Here is a 20,305-nt window from a genome sequence, read left to right on the forward strand (position 1 = left end):
AAATATATCAAATCATCTGCTCAAATACAGCTGCCAGATGTTGAGGCAGGTACCGTAACAACATTTAAAATACATTTGGACAGATACATGGATAGGAAAGGGTTAGAGAGGTATAGTCTAAACGCGGGCGGATGTGACCAGTGTAGATGGGTCACCTTGATCACCACTTCTGAGTTGGTTGATCAGCCATGATCATATTGAATGGCGGTGCAGGCACGAAGGGCTGAATGGCCTACTCCTGCACCTAATTTCTATGTTTCTATGTTTCTCCCAATCTCTTCTGAATGCATGAATCATTCCCTACCTTCCCTTTTCCATTACTTTGTCACTTTACAATACAAAGGCAATTTGTAAATATTCAAATGGGTGCAAGTTCAATTAGGGTATTATAAAAGGGATTGGGAAACTATTTGTGGAGAAAGGAATTTTCGTTCAAGTGGGGCGGCACAGAGGCATGGCAATAGATTTGCTGCCTTACAAAGCCAAAGACCCGGGTATGATCCTGACTGCGGGTGCTTTGTGAACGGAGTTTGTACATTTTACTGTTACTGTGACCATGTGGGTTTTCTCCAGGTGCTCTGGTTTCCTCCCACATTGCAAAAAAGTGTAGGTTTGTAGGAGAATTGGCTTCTGTAAATTGTCCCTATTGTGTTGGATAGAACTAGTGTATGGGTGGTTGCAGGTCCAATTTTAGGTAACCTCTAACAACCCCCCTCCCTCTCCCCTTTCTCCCCCACCCCACACTCTTGTGCCCCACCTAGACTCGCACCTATTTCTCCCCTCCCCCTCCATTCCTTCCTCTGGCTTCACAATTCACAACTCTTCAGTCCTTTTGTCTCGGACCTTCTACAATCTTTGTCCAACCATCGGGCTAACAAACCCCCTCCCCTCGCCAATATTCATCTATTACCTGCCACGCCTTGTCCTTTCCCCCCCCCCCCCCCCCCCCCATCAACAATCACTGAAGAAAGGTCCCAACCCGTAACATCACCTAGCCATGTTCTCCATAAATGCTGCCTGACCCCCTGAGTTACTCCAGTACTTAGTGCCGTTTTTTAAATAAACCAATATCTGCAGTTTCTCACTGCAACATTTAGCCATATATTTGTTGGAGTAATTGTCGATTTGTGTACCATAAATGTGTAATAAATAATTAATTGACAAAGCAAATAGCACCGACTGGCTTAGTTTCATTACTTCACATAATTTGATGCTTGCCTCTCTGGAAGTCAAGTATATCTCATGTCAAGAATGAGACACACAAGAAAGACAAAGTGATATGAATACCATCACATTGAATTTCACATCAGGCAATCATAAGAATTAAACTACGGAATATATGCCGCAGCAAACAACTTAATAAATGAACTACTCACAATTCGTGTTCTGCATACTGCAATATTATTGCTATTATTGACTCAGTTAACTTACCAGAATGGCAGATAAGTGATTCATCCCCTTGTGAGTCAGTCTGTTGTTCCAAAGTATAAGTGTTTTCAGTCCTTGCTTCTGTCTTTTAAGGCCTTCACAGATGTCCTCCAGTCCTAGAAACAGAGTTGACTTGTCAACCTTTGTACCTTACTCATAACCAATGCCCTTTTTTTGTAGACAACGAGGGTGATATAACAGTGCACATAGCATTATTCGATGCAATGCATCAATCTATTTTTTGAACTCAGGGGCCTGTTTCCACGCTGTATCTCTAAACCTAAAACTAAAAAAACTAAATTTGGCCTAGCAAGTCAACTCCGCCACTCAAGCATGGTTGATATATTTTTCTTATCAATGTCTTATGCCATACCATAAGACATTGGAGCAGAATGGAGACCCAGGTTCGATCCCGACTACGGGTGCTGTTTGTACAGAGTTGCTACATTCTCCTTGTGACCACGTGGGTTTTCTCCGAGATCTTCGGTTTCCTCCCACACTCCAAAGATAAACAGATTTGTAGGTTAATTGGCTTGGTATAAATGTAAATTGTCCCGTGTGTGTGTAGGATAGTGTTAATGTGCGGGGATCGCTGGTCAGTGCAGACTCGGTGGGCCGAAGGGCCTGTTTCCACGCTGTATTTCTAAACCTAAAACTAAAAAAACTAAATTGGGCCTATCATGTCAACTCCGCCACTCAAGCATGGTTGATATATTTTTCTCGACAATTCTCCTCCCGTAGTCTTTGACACCCATGCTAATCAAGAACCTCTCAATCTCCTCTTTAAAAAATACCCAATGTCTTGGTCTCCACATTCAATGATGACTGATCTATTTTTTCCTCTCAACCCCATTCTCCTGCCTTCTCACCGTAATCTTTGACACCTGTACTAATCAAGAATCTATCAATTTTTGCTTTATAAAATACCCGATGTCTTGTCCTCCACAGTCAAGCATGGCTGATCTATTTTTCCCTCTCAACCCCATTCTCCTGCCTTCTCTCCGTAATCTTTGACACCTGTACTAATCAAGAATCTATCAATCTCCGCTTTATAAAATACCTGATGTCTTGGCCTCCACAGCCATCTGTGACAATGAATTCACCACCACTGGCTGAAGAAATTCCTCCTCATCTCCATTCTAAAGATACATCCTTTTATTCTGAGGTTGTGTCCTCTGTTCCTAGACTCTCCCACTAGTGGAAACATCCATTCCACGTCTGATACCTCCCATCCTAAAAAAATTATTACGAATAACCAAATGTGCTTTTCAATACAGTATGACGTGTTGATCCATTGCTGAAATATTACCAAGTGGATGCAGAGGTAGTGAAAACAGAATGGGATTTACAGTGTATTTTAACTATTTTGTATGGTGAGTTTTCATTTTATTGACTTAATAACACAAAAATAATGAGGAAAAATCCCATTCTTATTCCAATGTAAGAGGAAAGTATTCATTTAATGGCAAGATCCTTAACAGAGTTGCTGACTTACAGCACCAGAGACCCATGTTCGATCCTGACCTCGGGTGCTATCTGTGTGGAGTTTGCACATTCTCCCTGTGACTGCATGGGTCTTCTCTGGGTGCTCGAATGTTGACACAAAATGCTGGAGTTACTCAGCGGTACAGGCAGCATCTCTGGAGAGAAGGAATGGGTGACGTTTCGGGTCGAGACCCTTCCTCAGACTCTGGGTGCCCTCCAGCTATGGTCTCACTGCATCAAAACCAAACTGAGAGAGAGAGAGAGAGAGAGAGGGTGCTTTTCACATATTACTGTTTCATATAGCCATTGCAGCTAGGAAAATACTTTAGTGGTGTAAACATGGACTAAAATATTCTCATTCAGCATGCGATCTCTTATTTATTGATTTTGGTTGAGGACATCAGAGAGAAAGAAACAGTAAAGGAAACAGGCAGAAAAATAGAAGCAGAGATGCAGAGAGAGGGAGGGAGAGAGCGAGAGAGAGAGAGAGAGAGAGAAAGAAGAGAGAGAGAGAAAGAAGGGGAGAGGGAGAGAGAGAGAGAGGGTGCTTTTCACAATATTACTGTTTCATATAGACATTGCAGCTAGGAAAATACTTTAGTGGTGTAAAAATGGATTAAAATATTCTCATTCAGCATGCGCTCACAACATATCTCTTATTTATTGATTTTGGTTGAGGACATCTGATATAACGTATGAACTTCTTCAGCATTAATATTCACCAGTGAGATTGAAAGGGATATTGATCTAATATCTCATCCAATAGATGTACTTTTGCAATTTAGCTTCCCTCAGTGCTACACTGATGCTTCAGCCTACCTTGTGTGTGCCTGAATGGAAGTTAGGACTAGGAACTAAGACATGGCCTACACAATGACAGAGAGCTACTACCATTAATATTGTAGTAATCCAGCTCAAACAAACATTTTATCTGACACACCCTGACCAGAGTGATGGACAGAAAGTGCATCTGACCACTCATTGAAAGACACAACTTGGAAATAGGCCCTTCAGCTCACCAAGTCGACTACAACCATGAATCGATCGTTCGGCTATCTCTGTCCCGCCCACTCCCCTGACATCAGTCTGAAGAAGGGTCTCAACCCAAAAAAGTCACCCATTCCTTCTCTCCAGAGATGCTGCCTGTTCAGCTGAGTTACTCCAGCATTTTGTGTCTACCATCCGTTTTCATTAGTTCTATCTTATCCCACTTTGCCATTCACTCCCTGGGGGGAGGGGTGTGGAATTTCCAGAGGCTACAAACCCACACATCTTTGGGATGTGGGTGTAAACGGAGCACCCGGAGGAATCCCACACGGCGAGAGGGGGATTGGGCAAACTCCACACAGACAGCACATGTGATCAGGATTGAACCTGTGTCTCTGGTGCTTTGAGGCAGCATCTCTCCCTGCTGCACCACTGTGCTGCCTTAAAGTTTGGACTGTTCAATTCCAAACAAGAAAACCCAACTCAAAAATTTGTACCAAAGGGAAGATTGCCAAAGTTAGGAAAGAGTCATCTACCGATTATTAAAAAAAAGAGTGGTGAGGCAGTGTTTGTTTTCCTTGGAGCGAAGAAAGCTGAGGGTCAGCTTGATAGAGGTATAGAAAATTATGAGGGGAATAGATTGGGATAATCTATCCCTCTCATGGTGGAAGTGTCTAAAACAGGAGGATTGCTGGTTTAAGTGAGATGCAGGAGGCGTGTAGGGGATCTAATGAAGAATTCTTCACACAAAGAGTGGAATGCACTGCATGAAGGAGGGTAGGGGCAGGTACTCTCACATTTAAGAAGCAACTAAACAAGTATTTGAATTGTTAAGTCATAGAATGCTGTTGACCTCATGTGTTCAAGAGAAAGTTGGATATAGCTCTAAGGGCTAACGTAATCAAGGGATATGGGGAGAAAGTAGCAATGGGGTACTGATTCTGATGATCCACCATGATCCTATGAATGGCGGTGCTGGCTTGAAGGGCCAAATTATTATTTTATTCATTTATTTATTTATTTTTTTTTTTTTTATATACTGCCTGTAAGGGAAATTCATTTTGTTGTCTCAAATTGAGACAATGACAATAAATGTGAATACAATACAATACAATACAAATGGCCTCCTCCTGCACCTATCTTCTATGTTTCTATGTATGTTTCTATGTGGCTAAATGGTTTCAGTTACAAAGGCCGAAGAGCCTGTTTCTATGCTGCGCCCCTCAATGTCCTCATGACTCTATGAATAGTTCTGGTTTCTCTGACACTGGCATTTACCCGAGTTGAAGATGCAGTTGTTTTTCAGGTCTAATAATCGTATGGCACCATTCCCCTCCAGCAGGTCTCGCAGGTACATGGAGTCTTGAACGCTGTTCAGGTTATTGTCTGCCAGGTAAAGTTCTTGAAGCACCTGGTTCATCTTCAGGGCAGAAACTGTGGGAAGTCACATAAGAAAATATGACTCATAACCTTATGACTATAGGAACTGCACAAAATGTGCAAAGAGAAAATGAGATCACAAATAAAAACAATTGTCATTCTTGCAATGTAAAAAAATGCAGCAACCAATTTACAAACGGCAAATGCCTACAAACAATGATGTAATAATGAGAGGAATAGATCAGGTAGATGCACGGAGGCTCTTGCCCAGAGTAGGTGAATCGAGGACCAGAGGACATAGGTTTAAGGTGCAGGGGAAACATGTAATTGGAATCTGAGGGGTAGCTTTTTCACACAAAGGGGGGTGGGTGTATGGAAGAAGCTGCCAGAGGAGGTAATTGAGGCACGAACTATCCCAACATTTAAGAAACATTTAGACAGGTACATGGATAGGTCAGGTTTAGAGGGATATTGGTTAAACGCAGGCAGGTGGGATAAGTGTAGATAGGACATGTTGGCCGGTTTGGGCACATGGTTACATGGATGGCAATGGTTTGGAGGGATATGGGCTAGGAGATGGCAGGTGGAACCAGGTCAGGTGAGCAAAGTGATTAGCATGAACAAGTCATAGCAAAGGGCCTGTTTCTGTGTTATAAAGCTCGATGACTATTGTTGTGGTATCTTTGACATCCAACTGGGAGGTCAAGAGTATTTTATTGTCATATGTACCAGATAGAACAATGACATTCTTACTTGCAACAGCACAGGATATGTAAACATTGTAAACAATATAATAAACAAGGAAAAAAAATTCAGTGCGTGGAGACATACACATAATCAATATATATACACACACACATGGGTACACATACGTACCCATAAAAACAATCAAACAATAATAGTGCAATAATAACAATAATAGTCTATGCAGTTCTGAGCTTATTTGAGGTTGTAATGTTTAATAGCCTAATGGCTGTAGGGAAGAAGCTGTTCCTGAACCTGGACATTACAGTTTTCAGGCTCCTGTACCTTCTTCCTGATGGCAGTGGTGAAATGAGTGTGTGGGTCTCTGATGATGCTGGCTGCCTTTTTGAGGCAGTGACTCTGGTAAATCCCTTCGAAGTTGGGTGGTCAGAACCCGTGATGGACTGGGCACTTTTTGCAGTCTTCTGCGATCCTGGGCATTCAAGTTGCCGAACCAGGCCGTGATGCAAATACTCAATATGCTCTCTAAGTGAATCCTCTCTGACATACCGAAACTCTGCAATCCTCTCAGGAAATAGAGGCGTTGTTGGGCTTTCTTTATATTTGCATCCAGGTGCTGGGTCCAGGAAAGATCAGAAATATGCATGCTCAGGAATTTGAGCGCTTTTGACTCTCTCCACCATCGTCCCGTCGATATAGACAGGTCCTCGGCCTTCCTCTTCCAAAGTCCACAATCCATTCCTTGGTCTTACTGACATTGAGAGCCAGGTTGTTGTGCTGGCAACATTAGGTCAGTCGATCGATCGATCGATCTCACTTCTGTACTCTGACTCATCACCATCTGGAGATGGAGCCGCAGTATAACACCTTGTCTGAAACAAGCCATCTCCAACAAGGTAGCTACCTCAAAGTGTCAGCTCAGATTCCGTGCTCCTGAATAGGGACATTTTGTGACTGAGAATGCTACCAACTGACCTTTGACTGGCATGTTAGTTCATTGCATAACATAGTCACATAACATTTCTTTGCGCGTAATTTGAATGGAGCCATTAACCAAAAGGATAACAATTGCTGTAAAATACTACAATAATCTTTACGTGCCCGCATTAAATAGTGCATTGCTGACGTTAATTATACTCCTTAATATTCTACTTACTCCCTACCTTACAAAGCCATTTGTTTTTATGATTTGATTTGGAATTTAAAGAGTTTAATATTATTTTATGATAAAAATGCAAGAAGTTATTCCTCAGCATGTACTGTAGCTTTGATTTATATTCCTATATCTATGATGCATCTTCCCATCTCAGCATCCTCCCCCAAGTCATACAACTAGGATTGGATAGCGTCAATATCAGAGACTGTTTCATCAAAGGCCTGCCTTGGGAATAATCTTCCCGGCAGCCAGAATCCCAACCCCATCCTTAGAGTTGTCCTGCTTAGTTTCACTGTTTGCATCCACTCTTTATCACCTTTTGCCACAGCCAACAAGGGACCATTGTGGGCTCCACCTTTCCTTGATCATCGTTGCTGGCTTTGATTTGTTCTTTTCATACCTTTCACTCATTTGTTCTTTTGTGCCTTTTCATTCCTCTAGTTTCCCCTTGATTGGATTGTTAATGTAACAATATAATCAGGGTATGTTGTAAAAGTAATGGACTAATTAGGCTGTGGCAGTAATCTGCTGCACCAGAGATTTGCAATACTTCTCTCTCATATTGAAATCAATAGGAATAGTAAATATGTACAATGTACAACAGCATGTGGCATTGCTACTTTGTCAAGGGTTAATTTCCAAAGTACTTCACATGTAATCCTCATTAGATCAAGAACAAATTGGAGTTACTGCTTCTATTTTCATTTTACATTATAGACCATATATATACTGTTTATATATACATATGTACATATACACACACACACACACACACAAATATATATATATATATGATATATACGCACATCCACACACATACAGTATATACACCCACGTATACATACATACACGTATGTAGATATATGTGAAGTACTTTAAAAATATATATGTTTATGTGTGTTTTTTTGTTTGTGTATGAGGGGGGAAGGAACTGCAGGTGCTGAAGAGACACAGCTGTGTACGAGTCTGAAGAAGGGTCTCCATCCAAGACATCACCTATTCCTTTTCTCCAGAGATGCTGCCTGACCCACTGAATTACTCCAGCATTTTGTGTCTATCTTTGGTGTAAACCAGCATCTGCAGTTCCTTCCTACACACGTTTATTTTTGGGTCACTGATCAAGATTGCCCGATCCCACAGCAGGCCGGCTACCCTGCACGACACTCGGTTGAACTGAATCGTTTACCTAGCAGCATCAGCGAGCGGCCACTCAGCCCAGTGTTATCCAAGCGTAACACTCTCAGATGGCGGCTAAATTTCAGTCCACGCGCCAAGTAGGAGGCGGAGTGCTCTGTCAAAGGGATTCCTGATGCCTCAAACTCCTGCAAGCTGCTACTCTGGGGAAGCAAAGATCATCCATTTATTGAAGGCAGCAAAATGGACTGAAATCAAACTAAATAAAAACATCTGTGTCGATAAAGGACAGGTTTGGAGGGATATGGACCAAATGCAGGCAAGTGGTCACTGGGACATGTTGGCCGGTGTGGGCAAGTTGGGCCGAAGGGCCTGTTTCCACATTGTATCACTCTATGACTCTATATGTCTCATTTCCCTTACCCCTGACACTCAGTCTGAAGAAGGGTTTCGACCCGGAACGTCACCTATCCCTTTTCTCCAGAGATGCTGCCTGACCTGCTGAGTAACTTCAGCTTTTGGCGTCCGACTAAAAAAAATGTTTGCATGGGAAGGAACTGCAGATGCTGGTTTATGCTGAAAATAGACACAAAATGCTGAAGCAACTTAGCAGGTGAGGCAGCATCTGTGGAGAAAAGGAATCGGTGATGGTTCGGCTCAGAACCCATTCTTCGTTCTGCTAATTCTGAAGATGGTCATTCTGAAGAAGAGTTCCGACCTGAATCTTTTTCTCGAGAGGAGCTGCCTGACCCCGCTGAGTTACTCCAGCATTTTCCGTCTAAAAGCAAAACGGTTTACCAAGTGAATTTTGTAAAACTGATCTCACAAGATGGCACCATCAAGGAATTTTCTTCTTTTCGTTTTCAGGGTGTGGACATCATTGACCAGATCGGGCAGCGTTCAATTGAGTTTGAAGATAGGCAAAAATTGCTGGAGTAACTCAGCGGGACAGGCAGCATCTCTGGAGAGAAGGAACGGGTGACGTTTCGGGTTGAGACGCTTATTCATTCTGCTAATTCTGAAGATGGTCATTCTGAAGAAGGGTCCCGACTGGATGTCCCACTGAGTTACTCCAGCATTTTGTGTCTGTCTTCGATTTAAGCACTGCAGTTCTTTCCAGCACAAAGACCAGAACAAATCGAGGCTGTCAACAGATGACCTCAGGAAGGTTCAGAGACAGCTTTTGCCCCACCAGATCCACACTGACCATCGATCACTTGTTCGCATTTGTTCTACGTTCTCTACCTTTCCCATCCATAAGATTTTCTCCACGCGGTGAAAACCCAGGCGGTCTGAAGAGGAACGTATGAACTCCGTGCAGGCAGCACCCGTGGTCAGGATCTAACCCAGGCCTCTGGCGCTGCAAGGCAACGACTCTCCCACCGCACCACCCTGCCTCCTGCCCGATTACTACGAAATTGATCAAGGATTTGATCAATTCTAATTTGAGGAAGGACATTATTGTTAATGAGGGATTGCAGCGTAGGTTAACCTAAAAACATACAAACATAGAAACAGATACAGGAGGAGGCCATTCGGCCCTTCGAGCCAGCACCGCCATTCATTGTGATCATGGCTGATCGTCCCCTATCAATAACCCGTGCCTGCCTTCTCCCCATATCCCTTGACTTCACTAGCCCCTAGAGCTCTATCTAACTCTCTCTTAAATCCATCCAGTGATTTGGCCTCCACTGCCCTCTGTGGCAGGGAATTCCACAAATTCACAACTCTCTGGGTGAAGAAGTCTTAAATTACCTCCCCTTTATTTTAAGACTCTGGCCCCTGGTTCTGGACTCGCCCAACATTGGGAATATTTTTCCTGCATCTAGCTTGTCCAGTCCTTTTATAATTTTATATGTTTCTATTTGATATCCCCTCATCCTTCTAAACTCCAGTGAATACAAGCCTAGACTTTTCAATCTTTCCTCATATGACAGTCCCTCCATCCCAGGGATCAATCTCGTGAACCTACGCTGCACTGCCTCAATCACAAGGATGTCCTTCCTCAAATTAGGAGACCAAAACTGTACACAATACTCCAGATGTGGTCTTACTAGAGCCCTATACAAATGCAGAAGAACCTATTTACTCCTATACTGAAATCCTCTTTTTATGAAGGCCAACATTCCATTAGCTTTCTTCACTGCCCACTCACTCCACCTGTCCAGGTCACCCTGCAACCTCCTAACATCCTCACTGCCACCCAGCTTTGTGTCATCCGCAAACTTGCTAGTGTTGCTCCTAATTTCCTCCTCCAAATCATTAATATATATGGTAAACGGTTGCGGCCCCAACACCGAGCCTTGCGGCACTCCTCTCGCCACTGCCCGCCATTCTGAAAAGGACCCGTTCACTCCTACTCTTTGCTTTCTGTCTGCCAACCAATTTTCTATCCACATCAACACCATACCCCCAATACCATGTGCTCTAATTTTAGTCACCAGTCTCCCGTGCGGGACCTTATCAAAGGCTTTCTGAAAGTCTAGATACACTACATCCACTGGCTCCCCTTCATCCATTTTACTTGTCACATCCTCAAAAAATTCCAGAAGATTAGTCAAGAATGATTTCCCTTTCATAAATCCATGTTGACTTGGACTAATCCTTTTACTGCTATCCAAATGCCTGGATCTTCCTCTGGATGCTTTCAAGAGAGCTAGATAGGGCTCTTAAAAATAGAGGAGTCAGGGGATATGGGGAGAAGGCAGGAACGGGGTACTGATTGGAGATGATCAGCCATGATCACATTTAATGGCGGTGCTGGCTCGAAGGGCTGAATGGCCTACTCCTGCACCTATTGTCTATTGCCTATACATATATGGTGGTGTTACCGTCCGAATCAGCTGTGCTGCCGCTCTCCAACCTCTTGTTCCAATGGTCCTGCTGAAGGAAATGCTGAGGCAAAGTGTTGAGTCGTAATACTCCATCATATCAAACAGCGCAGAGGCTCCCTGAAATCAAGGTCAAGTCATGTTAATCAGAGATTTAAACTGATAAATACCTTTCAATTGCTGGGCTGTACTTTTCCTTGTGGGAATGTCCAATTTGAATGTTGTTTAATTTAGTTTAGTTAAGTTTAGTTTAGAGATACAGCACTGAAACACAGGCCCTTCGGCCATCCGGGCCCACAGTAACCAGTGACCCCCATATAGGCTTGTGGGTTAATTGGCTTCAGTAAAAATTGTAAATTGTAAATTGACCCTGGTGATGGCTGGTCTGCGCGGATCCTGTGGGCCGAAGGGCCTATTTCCGCGATGTACCTCTAAAGCAAAGGCCCCCACATAAGGAACTGCAGATACTGGAATCTTGTGTAGAACACAAAGTGCTGGAGTAACTCAGTGGGTCAGGCTGCATCTCTGGAGGACATGGCTAGGCGACGTTTCGGGTTGCGACCCTTCTTCAGACTGATGGTGATAGGGGTGAGAAAACAGGAAAAATACAAATACGAATTGCCTTTATTGTCATTCAAACAAACAGAGGTCTGAATGAAAAGAGGTGGGGGTGGGATAAAGTCTGGCAAGTGATAGGTGGATAGAACATAAATAGATTAAGTTTTGGGTTGAGACCCTTCTTCAGACCTGAAGAAGTCCTCAGTGTCTGAAGAACGGTCTCAATCCGAAACGTCACCTATTCCTTTTCTCCAGAGATGCTGCCTGACCTGCTGAGTAACTCCAGCATTTTAGCCATAGAATCATAGTGATACAACATGGAAACAGGACCTTTGGCCCGACTTGCCCACACCGGCCAACATGTCCCAGCTACACCTTCTGGGCAAACCCAGCATCTGCAGTTCCTTCCTACACAAGTGATAGATGGATACTGGAGTAAGGGGGAGGGTTGATTGGCTGATGGGAGGACAAAGGCCAGAAAAGAAAAGGAAACAAAAGGCTGACAAACCGATAAACACAAGATGCTGGAGTAACGCAGCGGGACAGGCAGCATCTCTGGAGAGAATTTTGGGTCGAGATCTTTCGAGAATGTCATCTCTGATGACATTTCGGGTCGAGGTCTTTCTTCAGACTGACGTCGGGGGGGAAGCGAGATAGATAGATAAAGAATTGTGAAGGTGTGAAAACTGGGGAAAGGGAATGGAGATCTAGGAAAATGTAGAATATATTATTGTTAGGAATAGGAATACTTCTGGGCACAGTGAAATGTTTTGTTTGCATGCCCAATGTATTCAAATATACAGCTGGGAGAAAGTAACAACCAAAGCAAATAGAGATAAAATATAGTCGGAGACAGTAAGACTGGCCAGAGAAATGGGAAGGGGATGGATGGAGAGAGAGGGAAAGCAAGGGTTTCTTGAAGTTAATATTCATACCGCTGGGGTGAAAGCTGCCCAAGCGAAATATGAGGTGCTGTTCCTCCAATTTGTGCTAGGCCTCACTCTGACAGTGGAGGAGGCCCAGGACAGAAAGGTCAGTGTGGGAATGGGAGAAAGAGTTAATGTGTTTGACAACCAACAAGAGGAAAGGTAAAGGAAGACGACGAGTGAAATATAATGCCATTGGGAGGAACAGGAAAGAGAGGGAAAGGGATAAAAGAGGGGGTCGGGAGAGTGTTCACTTAATGTTTATACCGCTGGATTATATGTGACCCAAATGAAATTTTGAAGATGTTTCTGGATCACAAGGGATGTGGAATCCAAGGTGTGTGTCCGCAAATAATGCTGGAAAGTGCGAAGTAATTGAATTGCAAGCAGAGTATTATATTTCCAAGGCAGTGGAGACAGTAGTCATGGAAAGACAACAATCGCAGTGAAGACCCAACATTTTAATAAGATTCTTTGTCAAAGAGAAGAAGCATCTTTGGTGAGATGTTATCAGTTTAGTTTATTGTCACGTGTACTGAGGTACAGTGAAAAGCTTTATGTTGTGTTTCTCACGGTCCTGAATGGGGCTATTCCGTGGCAGCATACTGCATGACATTGATCAAATGAATACGGACACACGAAGGTCTGTGTTATCAAAGAACGTTCATCAGCAGCGTGTTCGAAGGAAAAGCAAGAACGTGACAAACTCTGGCAGCTGAGCAGCGTAAAGTCAATTGGAAAGGATAATAAAAGGCGTGACTGTTTAAGAAGGAACTGCAGATGCTGGAAAATCGAAGGTAGACAAAAGTGCTGGAGAAACTCAGCAGGTGCGACAACATCTATGGAGCGAAGGAAATAGGCAACGTTTCAGGCCGAAACCCTTCTTCAGACGTGATCCCGTCTGGAATGTCGGAGGTTGAGGGAAAACTTGGCAAAAATATATAAAATGATCAGAGGCATAGACATGGTGGATATTCAGAACCTTTTTCCCAGGGTGGAAATGTCTACCACTACAGGGCATGGCTATGTCGAGAGGGGGAAAGTTTAATGGTGATGTGCGCGGCAAGTGTTTTTACACAGAGAGTGGCAGGGACCTGGAACCCATGCCCGGGGTGGTGGTGAAGGCAGATACAATAGTTGCATTTAAGAGGCTTTTACATAGACACATGGAAGTGCAGGGAATAGAGGGATGTGGACTATGTACAGGCAGATGAGATCAGTTTAACTTGCCATCAGGTTTGGCACAGACTTTGGGGGCCGAAAGGCCCATTCCTGCGATGTACTGTTCCATGTTCTACATAAGTTCATAAGTTCATTAGTTCTAGGAGCAGTATTGGGCCAATTGGCCCATCAGGTCTACTCCACCATTCAATCATGACAAATCTATCCATTCTCCTGCCTTCACCCCATAACCCCTGACACTTGTACTAATCAAGAATCTGTCAACACCTGCCTTAAAAATATCCACAGCCGTCTGTGGCAATGAATTCCACAGGTTCACCACCTTGCATTCAGCACTTTACACGTGCAAAGCAGGTTCAGGATGCGGTGACCTGCACAGATCACATCCGTCAGAATTCTCCTGACCTTTTCTGAACGTCAGGGTGTACTGAAGGAAAGAGAGTATCGATGGAACACACTGCTGGTGCTGCAGTCTCGGTGGTATGTGAGCAGGAATGTAAGCAACGTTGGCAGATGGTGAAGTGGAAATTAAGGATTCGTTTCCCTCGCTTGGTACCTACACTGAGGAAAGGAGCAAGGTGACAGGGATGTGTGAGGTTGGAGCGGGAAGCAATGACAGTGAACCAAAGCTCCCTGTTGCAATTGTTCCAGGGCAAGGATCCAACTTGGTTTGGCTGCAACTATCCATCTAAAGGTAAAGCAAGACGAGGGTGAGTTTATCTGTGACACATGCATTTGGCAAGTGCTCAGAGGTGTTTTGTGAGGAATGTGGAAATATTCAAGGTACGAAAAGTGGGTTGCTTGAAGGAGGATGCTACACCTCGCTTCTACAATGCACAGGCCGTGCCTAAAAGTGTGAAAGATAGTCGGGATGAGCTGAGGAGACCAGAAGAAGCAGGTGTCATTGAAGGGGTTGACTTTTCTGACTGGGCTGCTCCACTTGTTCCTGTAACGAAGGCAGATGACACCGTGAGGAACTGTGGAGAATGTGTAGGAAGGAATTGCCGACGCCGGTTGACACCAAAGATAGACACAAAATGCTGGAGTATACAGGGTAGCTTCAACAAAAAAGCGGGAGACAGCTGCCCCTTGACTCTGTTTGATCATTTCTTTGCACTTAGTCAGAGGGTTTAGAGTTTAGTTCAGAGATATACTGCGGAAACAGGCCCTTCGGCCTACTGGGTCCGAGCCGACCAGCGATCCCCGCACATTAGAGAGGGTACAGAGGAGATTTACTAGAATGTTGCCTGGGTTTCAACAACTAAGTTACAGAGAAAGGTTGAATAAGTTAGGTCTTTATTCTCTGGAGCGCAGAAGGTTAAGGGGGAACTTGATATAGGTCTTTAAAATGATGAGAGGGATAGACAGAGTTGATGTGGACAGGCTTTTCCCTTTGAGAATAGGGAAGATTCAAACAAGAGGACATGACTTCACAATTAAGGGACAGAAGTTTAGGGGTAATATGAGGGGGAACTTCTTTACTCAGAGAGTGGTAGCGGTGTGGAATGAGCTTCCAGTGGAAGTGGTGGAGGCAGGTTCATTGGTATCATTTAAAAATAAATTGGATAGGCATATGGATGAGAAGGGAATGGAGGGTTATGGTATGAGTGCAGGCAGGTGGGACTAAGGGAAAAAAAGTTGTTCGGCACGGACTTGTAGGGCCGAGATGGCCTGTTTCCATGCTGTAATGGTTATATGTTATATTAACACTATCCTACACCCACTAGGGACAATTTTTACATTTACCAAGCCAATTAACCTACAAACCTGCACGTCTTTGGAGTGTGGGAGGAAACTGAAGATCTCGGAGAATACCCACGCAGGTCACGGGGAGAAGGTACAAACTCCGTACAGACAGCATTCGTAGTCAGGATCGAACCCAGGTCTTCGGTGCTGTATTTGCTATAAGGCAGCAACTCTACTGCTGTGCCACAGTGACCGTGGTGAATCTGTGGAATCCATTGCCACAGACGGCTGTGGAGGCCAAGTTAATGGACATTTTTAAGGCGGAGATTCTTAATTAGTATGGGTGGCATGGGGTCATGGGAAGAAGGCATGAGAATGGTTTGAGATGGAAAGATTGCCATGATCGAATGGCGGACTCGACTTGATGGGCTGAATGGCCCAATTCTTCTCCGAGAACTAATTGACATGAACTTCTGCTCAGCTTGGAGATGGATCGCCTCAATCACCAACTCTGGAATGCACTGCTATCACAGATAGGATAGCAGCATTTAAGAGGATAGGAAGGATATGGATTACGCACAGAGAGACAGGTGATACTCTATGGTCTATGTTCTAAAGACAGATCATAATAAATGTCATAATTTCACAAGATTATCAGTAGATTGAGTCAAACAAAAATTCAAAGCCACATTCCAACCTGGATATTCCAGTAGGGTTCATTTTTGGATAATATCAGTTCGAGGTGTGATGATATTTAGATGACTTGATCCATAGTCTGCTACCTGTGGCAGCCTAGCTAGATGATATATTGACAGCAGGAACACAAGGAGAATCTCGAAAGAGTATTTTGCAGATTCCAAAAACAGGTTCACTTTTGCAAAAAAACGGGTGCCTTTGCTAATCTAGATGTCATCCACCTTATTTATCAGATGCATGCTGAAGGACTCCGTTCTGTGAGGTGTTAAGTTAACTTTGCCAATACTCAATCTATCTAACCTGACAAAGTTAAAGGACTGCTCAGGACCATTTCAACCATTTTGGAGGAAGGAACTGCAGATGCTGGTTTAAACCGAAGATAGACACAAAATGCTGGTGCAACTCAGCGGGACAGGCAGCATCTGGGCAGCATCCCTGGATAGAAGGAATGGGTGAAATTTCGGGTCGAGACCCTTCTTTAGACTGGCTGAAGAAGAGTCTCGACCCGAAACGTTACCCATTCCTTCTATCCAGAGATGCTGCCTGTCCCGCTGAGTTACTCCAGCATTTTGTTTCTTTCTTCAACTATGTTGGACTCCTTTTGCCATCTTTAATCAAAGTTTTAAAGTCTACATGAGTCGCTGAATCCTAAAACGATGTGGAATTGGACAAAGTGCTATGTTCCGAGAATTGAAGCAAATGCTGCTGGGTCCATAACTTTCTCCTCAATATGATTCAGCAAACTCATTGCTCCTGTTCTTTGATGTTTTAGTTTAGTTTAGTTTAGTTTAGTTTAGTTTAGTTTAGAGATTTAATTTAGAGATGGAGCATTGAAACAGGCCCTTTGCCCCACTGAGTCTGTGCTGACCAGGGATTACCCATACACTAATCCTGCATACTAGGGACAGTTTACAGAAGACAATTACCCTACAACCCATCATGCCTTTGGAATGTGGGAGGAAACCGGAGCACCCAGAGAAAATCCACACGGTCGCAGGAAGAATGTCCAAACTCTGTGCAGGATCAAACCTGGGTCTCCGGCGCTGTGAGGCAGCAACTTTGGTAGGCCATTTAGAACGGAGATGAGGAAAAACTTTTTCACCCAGAGAATTGTGAATCCGTGGAATTCTCTTCCTCAGAAGGCAGTGGAGGCTAATTCTCTGGATGCTTTCAGAGAGAGTTAGATAGAGCTCTTAAAGATAGCGGAGTCAAGGGATATGGGGAGAAGGCAGGAACTGGGTACTGATTGGGGATGATCAGCCATGATCACAGTGAATGGTGGTGCTGGCTCGAAGGGCCGAATGGCCTATTCCTGCACCTATTGTCTATTGTCTATTTGCTGCTGATCCTCTGTGCCGTCCATGCATTGGATGTTAATTTGTCACGTTGCGCACAGGATGATGAGTTGCCGGTTTGCTTTGCATCTCAATCCCCTTGTAAAGCAAATTAAAAAATATTCACAATGAATAAATGTTTAGCTATCATCTATAGAATGACAACATTCCTCAAATCCTTGCATGTTTAGAACTTTATGAGCTTTGCCGCCCACAAGGGTCTGCCGGGTTTTTTGGTGAGGCCAAAGGGATGCTTCCCATGGTCTCAGCTTGAGTGCAGAGATGGACATCTGTATGAGTAATAAGCAAGGACATACAGTAATGTTCTGAAGTACATGCTGAGAACTACATCCTGCACTATGTACCTTTTCCTACACTGCACCTATTGTACTTGAGTTTGATTAGACCAGTGGTTCTTAACTTTTTTGGCATATGTACGCACATACGCGAACAAAATAATGTATGTGGTATGTACCTTTGTTAGGTTCCTAAAAATGGGCTCAACAAATAGATAAGTTATTTATGACCTCTTCATTATGACCTGATAAATCCCAAAACTAACCCCATGAGGGTCCCGACCCCCAGGTTAAGAACCACTGGATGAGACATTATTTAAGTGTAGTATTATCTGATCTGACATGATAGCATTTCACTATACCTCAGTGTACATGACTATAATCAACCTATACCTAAACCTACAAGAGTGGACAACATAACCAGAATGTGGATGCAATGAGTGGGCTCCCAGTTAGAGCTTCTCTACGTAAGGTGACACTGTTATCCTTGAGGTTCACGGACAGCACCCCTGCGACAACTCAACAGCTTGCTCCCATGACGAAACATGTCCCTACCCTCCAACAAGTGCACAGACACATGAAGCCAAGATGGGGAAAAGAACATGAGGATGACTTGTCAGTGCCATATTGTGGGAAAAGGTGCAAGCTAAGCATTGAGGCAGCACAGTGGTGCAGCAATAGAATTGCTGCCTTTTAGCCAGAGAGCCGTGTTTGATCCTGACTAGGGGTGCTGTCTGTACGGAGTTTGTACATTCTTCCTGTAATCGCATGGGTTTTCTCCGGGTGCTTCAGGGTCTTCCCACGCACCAAAGATGCGCAGGTTTGTAGGTTAATTGGCTTCGATATGCTGTCCCAGTAGCCTATTCAGTTGCCAAATCACAAACAAGGAAGGCAGCAGACAGATTGAACTGGGGAATATGAGAGTATTGACCACATTTTATTGTTTTGACTGCATGCTATGTACGGGTGCTCTCATCCACATTGAAACAAGACATTTCAGAAATGGAATTCCTTTGACAGACGCGACTAATATATTGTCGACTCCCTCTAGTGGTCCCCTAAAGACAAAAATAAAATCGGTGTGGGTGCAGAAGCAATTGTGAAAGCTGATGTGTAGGAGGGAACTACAGGTGCTGGTTTACACCAGAGAGACACAAAAAGCTGGAGCAACTCAGGCAGGCATCTCTGGAGAGAAGGTCGAGACCATTCTTCTGAGAGACAGGGGAGAGGGAAACAAGAAGTATGAAAAGGTACAGAACAAATCTGGGGCCTCTTTTGGGAATGAGGGTTCCCCTCTTCCACCATAGATGAGGCCCTCACACGGGTCTCCTCGATATCCCTCAGCTCCGCTTCCCACAGGTCTCAACAGGGACAGAGCCCCCCCTAGTCCTCACCTTTCACTCCATCAGCAGTCGCATACAGAACATAATCCTCTGACATTTTCGCTACCTCCGACTGGATCCCATCACTGGTCACTTCTCATCTCCACCCCTTTCCGCTTTCCACAGGGACTGCTCCCTCCGCAACTCCATGGTTCACTCGTCCCTTCCCACCCAAAGCACCCAGCTAACTTCCCCTGCAACCGCAGGAGATGCAACACCTGTCCCTGTCCCTATCCCCCCACCCCCCCCCCCCCTTCTTCTCCATCCAGGGACCCCAACAGTCCTTTCAGGTGAGGCAGAGGTTCACTTGCACCTCCTCCAACTTCATCTACAGAGGAGGTTCACTTGCACCTCATCTACTTCATCCATTGTTCGAGGTGTGGATTCCTGCATATCAGCAAAACCAAGTGCAGATTGGGCGATCATTTTACTGAATACCTCCGCTCAGTCTCCTGCGCCTTACACGATCCACCCCCTCACCCCCATTCCCACATTGCCTTTTCTGTCCTGGGCCTGTCAGACTCCACAGGGGCAGGGAAGGAAGCTGCAGTAGCCCACCCTGCCTCAGCAAGGCCAGCAGCATAATCCAGGATCAGTCTCATCCCGGTCACTCCCTCTTCTCCAGAAGCATATTTCCAGATTCAGGGACAGTTTATTCTTCGCTGTTATCAGGCAACGGGACCATCCTCTCATGAACTGGAGAGCGGTCCTGACCTCCCATCTACCTTATTTGACACCTTCAAACTATCTTTGATCAGACTTGCATTCAACATTATGCCTTTTATCTTAATCCAATAATCCAGGACAAGGGGTCACACCTTAAGGATAAAGGGGAAATCCTTTAAAACCGAGATGAGAAGAACTTTTTTCACACAGAGAGTGGTGAATCTCTGGAACTCTCTGCCACAGAGGGTAGTTGAGGCCAGTCCATTGGCTATATTTAAGAGGGAGTTAGATGTGGCCCTTGTGGCTAAGGGGATCAGGGGGTATGGAGAGAAGGCAGGTACGGGATACTGAGTTGGATGATCAGCCATGATCATATTGAATGGCGGTGCAGGCTCGAAGGGCCGAATGGCCTACTCCTGCACCCAATTTCTATGTTTCTATGTTTCTAAATCTATACAATGTGGATGGCTTCA

The 20,305-nt window shown here is 44.3% G+C and overlaps 1 protein-coding gene across 1 annotated transcript in view; it reads right to left on the bottom strand.

The window, feature by feature from the left end:
- The window catches only part of si:dkey-288a3.2 (protein phosphatase 1 regulatory subunit 37), a 207,461-nt gene that overhangs the window by 135,837 nt on the left and 51,319 nt on the right, over window positions 1-20,305 (bottom strand). Inside the window, exons 5-8 of the mRNA XM_055640097.1 lie at window positions 11,107-11,226; window positions 8,328-8,478; window positions 5,179-5,334; window positions 1,432-1,544 (exon numbers count right to left, since the gene is read on the bottom strand). Of these exons, the coding sequence (XP_055496072.1) occupies window positions 1,432-1,544; window positions 5,179-5,334; window positions 8,328-8,478; window positions 11,107-11,226 (540 nt within the window). The remainder of the gene's footprint in view (window positions 1-1,431; window positions 1,545-5,178; window positions 5,335-8,327; window positions 8,479-11,106; window positions 11,227-20,305) is intronic.

Source organism: Leucoraja erinacea, chromosome 9 (assembly GCF_028641065.1).
Source record: "Leucoraja erinacea ecotype New England chromosome 9, Leri_hhj_1, whole genome shotgun sequence".
NCBI classification, from domain to species: domain Eukaryota; kingdom Metazoa; phylum Chordata; class Chondrichthyes; order Rajiformes; family Rajidae; genus Leucoraja; species Leucoraja erinaceus.